At 39.4% G+C, this 10,933-nt stretch overlaps 1 protein-coding gene across 2 annotated transcripts in view; it reads left to right on the forward strand.

Moving 5' to 3' along the window:
• Positions 1 to 10,933, forward strand: part of KBTBD2 (kelch repeat and BTB (POZ) domain containing 2) — a 27,102-nt gene that overhangs the window by 9,962 nt on the left and 6,207 nt on the right. Inside the window, exons 2-3 of one of the 2 annotated variants that reach the window (XM_011953925.1) lie at positions 5,219 to 5,722; positions 9,956 to 10,121. In XM_011953925.1, the coding sequence (XP_011809315.1) occupies positions 5,553 to 5,722; positions 9,956 to 10,121 (336 nt within the window). In that variant the 5' untranslated portion in view covers positions 5,219 to 5,552. The remainder of the gene's footprint in view (positions 1 to 5,218; positions 5,723 to 9,955; positions 10,122 to 10,933) is intronic. The other variant, XM_011953926.1, reaches the window with a different exon arrangement.

Consider the following 10,933-nt stretch of genomic DNA (forward strand, 5'->3'; position numbering starts at 1 on the left):
ATAGAAATTTTTTAAAATAGAGGTTGGTAAATGTGGCCTGTAACCTGTTCTTGTAAATAAAGTTTTATTGAAATAACATTTGTTTCCATATTGTCTTCGGCTGCTTTCAGTCTGCAGCAAGAGTTAAATCTTTGGGATAGAGACCTTATGGCTCCCAAAGCCTAAAATATTTTGTCTTTGTTATGAGAAGAGAGAGTAGTGTACCTTTTGAAGTTTTGTTACTATTACTATTTTTTTTTTTATTTTTTTGAGACAGAGTCTCACTCTTGTTTCCTGGGCTGGAGTGCACTGGTGCGATCTCGGCTCACTGCAACCTCCCCTTCCCAATTCTCCTTCCTCAGCCTCCTGAGTAGCAGGGATTACAGGCACGCACCATCACACCAGGCTAATTTTTGTATTTTTAGTAGAGATGGTGTTTCACCATGTTGGCCAGGATGGTCTCAAACTCCTGACCTCAGGTGATCTGCCCACCTCAGCCTCCCAAAGTGCTGGGATTACAGGCAGGAGCCACTGTGCCCAACCTTTTTTTTAAATTTTAGAGGCAGAATCTAGCTATCACCCAGGCTGGAGTGCAGTGGCATGAACATAGCTCACTGCAGCCTTGAACTCCTGGCCTCAAGGTACCCTCTTGCCTTGGCCTCCCAAAATGCTGGGAGTACAGGCATGAGCCACCACACCTGGCCAAAAGTTTATTTTGTAAAAATCAGGTAATCATTGCATATATTAATAAAATCCAGAAGGTTTAAATAGGTCTTCAATAAGTGTTTCTCCTATGTGATCCACTGTAGTAGGGCTGAGCACCAGATACCTTTGCTCATTTTACCTGTACTACAGTTTTTCTTATGGTGAAGAGTAAAATTTCTTGCACTCAGGTCTCTCTTAAAAGTTTGGAAGGCCGGGCGCGGTGGCTCAAGCCTGTAATCCCAGCACTTTGGGAGGCTGAGACGGGCGGATCATGAGGTCAGGAGATCGAGACCATCCTGGCTAACACGGTGAAACCCCGTCTCTACTAAAAAATACAAAAAACTAGCCGGGCGAGGTGGCGGGCGCCTGTAGTCCCAGCTACTCGGGAGGCTGAGGCAGGAGAATGGCGTAAGCCTGGGAGGCGGAGCTTGCAGTGAGCTGAGATCCGGCCACTGCACTCCAGTCCGGGCGACAGAGCGAAACTCCGCCTCAAAAAAAAAAAAAAAGTTTGGAAGTAAAATATCAAGATAGCTACATTTCAAGAAAAACTTTTCTTACACCCAGCTTGCCTCACTCATTTGCTTGCTTCTTGGCTTTTGAGTTTGTCTAGAGTAGCTGGTTTTTAAAACACCATGTTTTTGAATGACAGCTGTAGTTTTGGCTGTGATCCGTAGTAAGAGTAAAAGCCCTTGGTGTTTTGGAGCTTTAGTGTTTGGCTTCTCTCAATCCGAGTATGTAAAGTGCGATGATTGGCACTTAGTATTCAATAAACATTTCTGGAATTAAATTTAAGTAGCCATTCGTTCAGCAAAGAAAATTAAGTCAGCAGTTTCCTTGATGCCTGAGAATTAATCTGGGGAAGCTAGCTTCCACAGATAACAGGGTTTGTGACGTTTTGATGCTGATTTTAGATATAGAATGATACACAAAATGTAATTATTGAAAAGAGAAAATGTGAAATATGTCCCATCAGTTGGTAATATGGTACATGCTGAAATGCTTCAGAGGATTTAGGGTATTGGTTTCAAGATTTGTTTTTAGGAGGGAAGGAGTCTTTTACAGAAAATGTTTGTGTTGTGGGCATTTGAAGATTGTTGGTTGATCATCCTGAACTTTGCACATTTTCACATTTTTATTTTTATTTTTGTGAGACAGAGTCTTGCTGTGTTGCCCAGGCTGGAATGCAGTGGTGTGATCGCAGCTCACTGCAACCTCCTCCTCCCGGGTTCAGGTGATTTTCAGCTTGAAGCAGCCTCAGCCTCCAGAGTAGCTAGTATTACAGGCATGTGCCACTGGCTGATTTTTGTATTTTTAGTAGAGACAGGATTTTGCTATGTTGGTCAGGCTGGTCTTGAACTCCAGACCTCAGGCCTCAAGTGATCTGCCCTCCTCGGCCTCTCAAAGTGCTGGGATTACAGGCGTGAGTCACAATACCTGGCCAAGCTTTCACATTTTAGTTAATACTCTTTGAAGTCTATACTCCCAGAGCGGTGAGCTACTTAACTTTATTTATTATTTTTTGTTTTTGTTTTGTTTTGGAGACAGAGTCTCTCTCTGTCACTGAAGCTGGAGTGCAATGTCGCGATCTCAGCTTACTGCAACCTCTGTCTGCCAGGTTCAAGTGATTCCCTGTCCTCAGCTTCCTGGGTAGCTGGAATTAGAGCACGTGCCACCAGGTCCAGCTAATTTTTTTGTGTTTTTAGTAGAGATGGGGTTTCACCATGTTGACCAGGCTGTTCTCGAACTCCTAACGTCAAGTGATCCACCAACCTCAACCTCCCAAAGTGCTGGGATTCCAGGCATGAGCCACCACTCCAGGCCTTAAATTTATTTTTAATTACACTTTGTTTATTTACTAAGTGTCATATCTGAATGACTTTCTTTTTCTGCCTATTTTAAGGTAACTTTTATGTAGACTACCTCTCCAGGAAGAAAACATATCCTGGATTACAAAAGAAGAGTGGGAAATTGGGGAATCTAATAAGGCTGTGTTAATGAGTATAATGGCTTTGTAATTTTTTAGAAGCAGACTTCATTTGTTTTAATACGGTTTCATGGATACGATAAAAAATCAAATTAGCAAAACCCAGTCATAAATGAGGCGTCCCCAAAATCACTGCAGAAAATCATATTGTTATATGGTTAATGAAATGACCAGAGTGAGCCTGTACAGGTAGCCTGCAAGAAATTCTGGGGTCTAGCGGCATGATTTAAATCTGTCTTGGCCCTGGCCACCAGTTGCTGTTACCTTGTTTAAACATGGATGGGGACAATTTTGATTCCAGCTACTGGGATTAGGACTTTTACTTTATTAATGCATATACTTTTGTAAAAGATATTTCTAGAAGTAGGATTAATATATTAGATTGGTATTAAGCATTTCCAGTGTCAGATACTATATTTTCTATGATATTTGCAATTCTAAAATTCAAAAAGCTCTGAAAAATCACGTTGTTAAAAAATAACAAAAAAAAAACTTCGCTAGTAAAACCTGATCTGAAGTAACATGAGGCTATATGTAGTCTTTATTTTTCACACCATTCATAGTTCCCTCAGCAAAGATAATGTGTTTGATTATCCATTGCTACCTGAGACTTCTTGAGAGGGTTTTATAATATAGGGTACATGTGTCACAATACCTGTATAAAATCTGGAAAAGTCTAAATTCTGGAACGTGTCTTGTGTCAAGAGTTTTGAATAAGGGATTGTGGGTATGTATCAGCTTACTCCTCTGTGTAAGAACGCTTGTTTTTCCACACCCTCAATAACACTATGCCTTGCTGCATTATTAATGTGTGGAAATAGCCAGTGATTTTAAGTATTATTTGCCTTAGAGATTATAATAGTAGAACTCAGATTTATAGTGTAACATGCAGTTCTGGAAGAGCAAAGTTATTACCTTAAATGACCCAGAGTCTCACTCTGCCTTTGCACCTGTTTTAGTTACTTTCACAATTAACTTGGTTGGAAACTTAACTGTATATCAAGTTAGCAGTTACTGTAATAGTATAGTTTGTCAGGAAGTATATGTGATATTCTCTTTGACATAATGGATGGTATTTTGTGAGGAAAAATATTAGTGATTCTAATGATGGAGTCGTTTCTCATTATGGTAACCAAGGGTCATCTTAAGAGTTGGTGAAAAAAGAGGTGGTAGTTTTTATAGTTAGTATATTAGTAGCATTCTATTTGGGATTTTCCTCTTTTCCTGATTTGTAATTCCTTTGCCATGTGTTGTGAATACTGGGTTCCAAATAAATTTTTATTCAGCTGGAATTTTTTTTTTTTGATGAATGGTGTGCAGTATGACTAAAACCTAATTTGAAATACCATATTTATCTTTATCATATCTAATTTCTTTCTTTCTTTTTTTTTTTTGAGACAGAGTCTTGCTCTGTCGCCCCGGTTAGAGTGCAGTGGTGCGATCTTGGCACACTGCAATCTCCACTTCCCGAGTTCAAGCAATTCCCCTGCCTCAGCCTCCCAAGTAGCTGAGATTACAGGCATACACTACCACAGCCAGCTAATTTTTGTATTTTTAATAGAGATGGGATTTCACCATGTTGGTCAGGATGGTCTCGAACTCCTGACCTTGTGATCCTCCTACCTCAGCCTACCAAAGTGCTGGGATTACAGGCATGAGCCACCGTGCCCGGCCAGTCATATCTAGTTTCTTATGTGTACTTGGGTTTATGGGAGTTTTATAATACATTTAATATTTTCATAAGAATCATGAAAAACTTGGCCTTCTTTAAATATCTTAGCAACTTTTGTGCATTCTTCCAGATAAATCTCTAGAATATAGGATTTAGATTGGATTTGGATTAAACTTACATATTAATTTGGAGAACATTTCATATTTGTGTAATATGGAGTTTTCTGGGTAGGAACATATATCCATTACATTTTATGTTTTTTTTTTTAAGTAGAATTATATGCTCTTATTCGTAAAGATTCCTAGGAAAGAACCACTCTTCAAAGAGACAACCACTCTTCAAAGAGACAGATTACATATACTTCTCTTACTGAATTGAATGGCAAATTTGAGAATAAACAGTTTGAATCTATTTACCATATAGTTCAAATTAAATATGAAGACTTTGTGAACGTATTTAAAATATATTCGGAGAATGAGAAATCTCTATGTAAGAGAGCAGTTTTTTTAAAAAAATATTTTTTCTTACATATTATGATCATTTGTTGCTACCAAATAAGAGATCTGGCTTTGGTAATTTATCTATTTTGAAAGAGCTTTAAAAATGTGTACTTATTCATGTATTTGTTATTTTCTGCGACAGTTATATTTTGTATAGAAGGCAAAAGTTAACTTGAAATTACAACTGGTAATTTTCTTCTGTTTTTTAATTTTAAATATAGACTAAGGATCTTCATTTTTGTCATGTTTCGCTTTTATGGTAATGTCTAAAGTTGAACTTCAAATAAACATGATTTCTATTTAAGGCTGCCATTTTAAACGTTATATTCTAAAACTGTACTGGCCTAGATACTACAACTTAACTTTTTTTCTTTTTAGTGACTCCACAGGATCCACTGAACATAGGATGTTGCCACAAAATCTACCTCGTGTATTTTTCTCTTTCACTCATGAGCTGCGCAATTGCAGATTTGAGCACAATGTCTGCAGACTGTTGAAAAACTCTGAAGAACCTAATTAATACAGGATGACCTAGGAGTGATTCTAAGTCTGTAACAAGATATTACTCATTAGTGAATGTGTCAGTCTTGGTACTGAATGCTGCAGATAACAGCAAGTGGTTTCTCCTTTATTTCTCAAGTATTCACTTGACCTTCCATCAGTAAGACAGACTTTTTAAATCTGTTCCTGGAGATATTAATGGAATACAGTCATGTCCACTCAAGACGAGAGGCAGATCAATACTGAATATGCTGTGTCCTTGTTGGAACAGTTGAAACTGTTTTATGAACAGCAGTTGTTTACTGACATAGTGTTAATTGTTGAGGGCACTGAATTCCCTTGTCATAAAATGGTTCTTGCAACATGTAGCTCTTATTTCAGGTAAGTACTTTTAATGTTTTAAATGGAAATTCTTTGAAATGTTATTTAATTTTTTAAGATGCCACATCTCAATTTTTGTTTTTAAAAGTTTTGCTTAAGTTTTCTGTTCAGATGATGTAGTACCTGGCAAATCTCATTCTTGCATGTGTAACGGACACGTGAAGTTTTATAAAGGTTTGAATACAAGAAATGTGTTGCAATTAACTATGGTAAAATTTTAATGTTGGGAAGGCAGAAAAGTTTAGAATATTCTTTTTCCATTAAAAGAAAGAAAAATGGGATAATTTACACTTTGAGGTTTTAAAATGCTACCTTTAGAAAACAGTGATCCCTGTTTTTAAACTGACAAGTTATCATAGGCTCAAATAGTAATTTTTAGAGAGTAAAAATTGGTGCTTTTAGATATGTTAAGGCTTTTCTTTACGAAATGTATTTTTTCTCACTCTTTACTATTACCATTTGTCATATTTCTTTATACTAACTAGACTCTTTGCCAGATTTAAATATTTAATAATTAGTAACATTGTTGGTATTCTCTGTGCCTCTGAATGTAGAAGTTAATTTAGTTACTCTTTGCTAATACAGATACGTAAAGCTTAACTTTACATTTTTATGATCTTCTGCATCTTTGTTGTACGTTTCCTGAGCAGAATAGAAGCCAAAGCATAGAAATTGCTTAATTTGTTCTTTGCTTTTAGGTAATTTTGACTTAATATTTGAAAGGGACAGAAAGAATAAAGGTGAATTAAATGTGGACCAGTATATTTCTACTACAAATATTAACAGCCATAAGCAGCAATCATTAGTGAGTTTGGTCCTGCTGTCCTCTTTTTTTTGAGACGATCTTGCTCTGTCATCCAGCCTGGAGTGCAGTACAGTGGTGCGGTCTCAGCTCACTGCAACCTCTGCCTTTTGGGTTCAAGTGATTCTCCTGCCTTAGCCTCCCGAGTAGCTGGGATTACAGGTGCACACCACCATGCCCGACTAATTTTTGTAATTTTAGTAGAGATGGGGTTTCACCATGTTTGTCAGGCTGGTCTCAAACTCCTGACCTCATGATCTGCCCGCCTTGGCCTCCCAGAGTGCTGGGATTACAGGCGTGAGCCACTCCGCACTGCCTGTTCTACTGTTCTTTAATGGCAGCTGTAGACAGGACAGATTTCATTTGAACTTTCAGGGCTGATTTACTTCGTATGAAGGTATAGAAACTTCACATTCCCTAACACATACCATGACGATTTCAAAAGCTAAGGCTCAAATACCAGTTGTTGCCTTTGCTGTGCCTACAATTTTTTTTTTTTTAAAGGCAGAGTCTGTCACCTAGGCTGGAGTGCAGTGGTGCTGTCTTGACTCATTGCAACCTCTGCCTCACGGGTTCAAGCAATTGTTGTGCCTCAGCCTCCCAAGTAGCTGGGATTACAGGCACACACCACCATGCTTAGCTAATTTTTTGGTGTGTTTTTAGTAGAGGCGGAGTTTCACTATGTTGGCCATGCTGGTCTCAAACTCCTGACCCCAAGTGATCCACCCGCCTCGGTCTCCCAAAGTGCTGGGATTACAGGCGTGAGCTACTGTACCTGGCCAAGTCTGGGAAATTTCTTAACCAACCAGTCCCCCACAGATACCAAGGGATAACTGTATATTATCCCTAAAACAAATCAGATATTTATTAAATAAATAAAATAGTTCAATATGTGTTTGGGGTTAAAGCCACTCATCATTAAAATCTTGTGCCTGGGACAGTTTCATATCCACAGGATATTTCCCAAGTGTTCTTCAACTAGATTCTGCTCCCAGAATTGTAGATTTCAAGATCTTTACATGTAATGCTCCTACACATCTTTAATGTTAGAGATTTTGCCTTCTGAACTAAATACATTCTTCCTTTGTAGTTTGAGTTACCAGTTCTGTCTGTCCCACCAAGAATTAGTAGGTACCTCTGAATAATAGTTTTAATATTTTTTGGTAACATGTATAGTTCATTATAGACCCAAAATGAGAGAATTGCTTGAGAATTACTCAGCATTTCTTCTGTTGTGGTACTTCAGCCTCTTACAGTATTATGAAATTAAGTATTTGCTGTTTCTGGTTGGACGTGGTGGCTCACACCTGTAATCCCAGCACGTTGGGAGGCCGAAGTGGGTGGATCATGAGGTCAGGAGATCGAAACCATCCTAGCTAACACGGTGAAACCCTGTCTCTACTAAAAATACAAAAAATTAGCCAGGTGTGGTGGCGGGCGCTTGTAATCCCAGCTACTTGGGATGCTGAGGTAGGAGAATCGCTTGAACCTGGGAGTTGGGTGTTGCAGTAAACCGAGATACCACCCCTGCACTCCAGCCTAGGCGACAGGGTAAGACTCTGTCTTAAAAAAAGAAAAGGAAAAAGAAAATCACCAGGTCCTGTTGGCTCTTCATAGTGGGTTTTGTTTGTTTGTTTCTTTTTGAGACAGAGTTTCACTTTGGTCGCCCAGGCTGGAGTGCAGTGGGTCAATCTTGGCTCACTGCAACCTCTACCTCCTGGGTTCAAATGATTCTCCTGCCTCAGCCTCCTGAGTAGCTGGGATTACAGGCACCCACAACCACACGCAGCTAATTTTTGTATTTTTTAGTGGAGACGGGGTTTCACCATGTTGGCCAGGCTGGTCTCAAACTCCTGGCCTCAGATGATCTGCCCACCTTGGCCTCCCAAAATGCTGGGATTACAAGCGTGAGCCACCAAGCGCCCGGCTATAGTGGTTTTTGTATTCATTTCTGCTAGTGTAACTCAGTTTCTTATCTCTTAGATATATTATTGTCATAGCCTCATTGCCAGTTTTCCTGTCTCTAGCCTTTAGCTCTGAATAGCCTGTCAGCTTAGAGTATTCATCCTACATTTATCACTTACATTTTGTCGTGCTAAATTCAAACTTGAAACCCTTTGATTTTCCCCACTATCTACAAGGAAAAGCTCAGACTCTCTTGTCTCATTTAAAGGCCCTCTGTGATCTGACTGCCCTCCATCTTTCCAATTCATTTTCTAGTTTCCTGCATAAGCCATTATGTTCAAGCTATGCCCCTTGAATAATCGCTTCTTGTGTTCTACCGCATTTTACCCATTTTGAATGGCCTCTTCATCTCTGTCCTTGAGGGGCCAGGTTAGTGACTGTTGTGACAGTCACTGTTGACCACTACATGCAGAGGCTTTTCTCTCCTGTTTTCATCTCTTACCTATATATGGGCATTCTACTTTGTATTCTCCATCATGCCAGTTGCCTTTCCATCATGATTTCCTGTATATAATAGATTTTTAGGAAAGTGTCCTGCATATTTTTAGATAATGGTTTGAGTAAATGGATTTTTAACAGCTTTATTGAGATGTAATTTGCATACCACAAAATCTACCCATTTTAAGTGTATAATTAAATGAATTTTAGTATATTTACAGAGTTATACAACCATTTCCACAATCTAAATTTAGAGCATTTTCATCACTTTGTGTCTATTTATAGTCACAAACCCCATTCTTACAGTTCTAAGGAACTAGTAATCTACCTTCTGTCTCTCTATATTTTCCTTTTTTGGACGTTTTATATAAATGGACTCATACACTGTATGGTTTTTCTATGTGGCTTCTTTCACTGAGCATAATGTTTTCAGGTTCATTTATGTTAAAGTATATATTAATACTTAGTTCCCTTTTATTGCTGAATATTATTTCATGGTATGAATATAAGGAGTAAATTTTGAGATTTTCACTCAAAATGGCATGATGGAATAGTCTGGTATATCTTTGGGACTGGATTTTATTCATATCTGTCACCCTAAAAATTTCACTGGCTAGGCACCGTGGCTCATGCCTGTAATCCGAGTACTTTGGGAGGCTGAGGTAGGAAGATTGCTTGAGCTCAGAAGTTGGAGACCAGCCTGGGCAACATAGGGAGGCGTCGTCTCTACTAAAAATAAAAAAAAAAAAATAGCTGGGAGTGGTAGTGCATGCCTGTAGTCCCAGCTACTTGGGAGACTGAGAATCGCTTGAGCCCAGAAGGTCGAGGCTGCGGTGAGCCATGATCGCACCACTGCACTCCAGCCTGGGGGACAGAGCAAGACCCTGTCTCAAAAAAAAAAAAAAAAAGTTTCACTTATAAGTAAATATCCTAAATGAACACCTCTTGTTGTCTAATTGTTCTTTTCAGCTCTACATTTGTTTTACACAAAACCCTTACAACTTTTGTTTTTTCCATCTCCCCTGTAGGGCCATGTTTATGAGTGGACTAAGCGAAAGCAAACAAACCCATGTACACCTGAGGAATGTGGATGCTGCCACCTTACAGATAATAATAACTTACGCATACACGGGTAACTTGGCAATGAATGACAGCACTGTAGAACAGCTTTATGAAACAGCTTGCTTCCTACAGGTAAGCATATAGATATTTTTTTAGACGGAGTCTCTCTCTGTTGCCCAGGCTGCAGTGCAGTGGCGTGATCTCGGCTCACTGCAACCTCCACCTCCCAGGTTCAAGTGATTCTCCTGCCTCAGCCTCCTGAGTAGCTGGGATTACAGGCACTAATTTTTGTATATTTAGTACGGGGTTTCACCATGTTGGTCGGGCTGGTCTTGAACTCCTGACCTGGTGATCCACCCACCTCAGCCTTCCAAAGTGCTGGGATGACAGGTGTGAGCCACTGTACTCAGCCTACAGGTAAGCATTTTTTTCCTCAGTTACATACATGAATTGTGGCTTATTGGTTTATTATGTGGTTTATTTTGTGAGGAAACATTGTTAAACCTTATTCATTTATGTTTTTGAGACAGGGTCTGGTTTGGTCACCCAGGTTGGAGTGCAGTGGCAGTCATGGTTCACTGAAGCCTTGAACTCATAGGCTCAGGTGATCCTCCTGCTTCAGCCTCCTGAGTAACTGGGATGACTAAAGGTGCACACCACCATGCCCAGCTAGTATTTTTATTTACTTATTTGTCTGTCGCCCAGGCTGGAGTCTAGTGGCACGATCTCAGCTCAAATGCAAGCTCCGCTTCTGGGTTCATACCATTCTCCTGCCTCAGCCTCCCGAGTAGCTGGGAGTACAGGCGCCCACCACCATGCCTGGCTAATTTTTTATTTATTTATTTATTTATTTATTTATTTATCTATCTATCTATTTATCTATTTATGTATGTATGTATGTATGACGGAGTCTCGCTCTGGTGCCCAGGCTGGAGTGCAGTGGC

Source organism: Colobus angolensis, unplaced genomic scaffold (assembly GCF_000951035.1).
Source record: "Colobus angolensis palliatus isolate OR3802 unplaced genomic scaffold, Cang.pa_1.0 Scaffold378, whole genome shotgun sequence".
Classification (NCBI taxonomy): Eukaryota; Metazoa; Chordata; class Mammalia; order Primates; family Cercopithecidae; genus Colobus; species Colobus angolensis.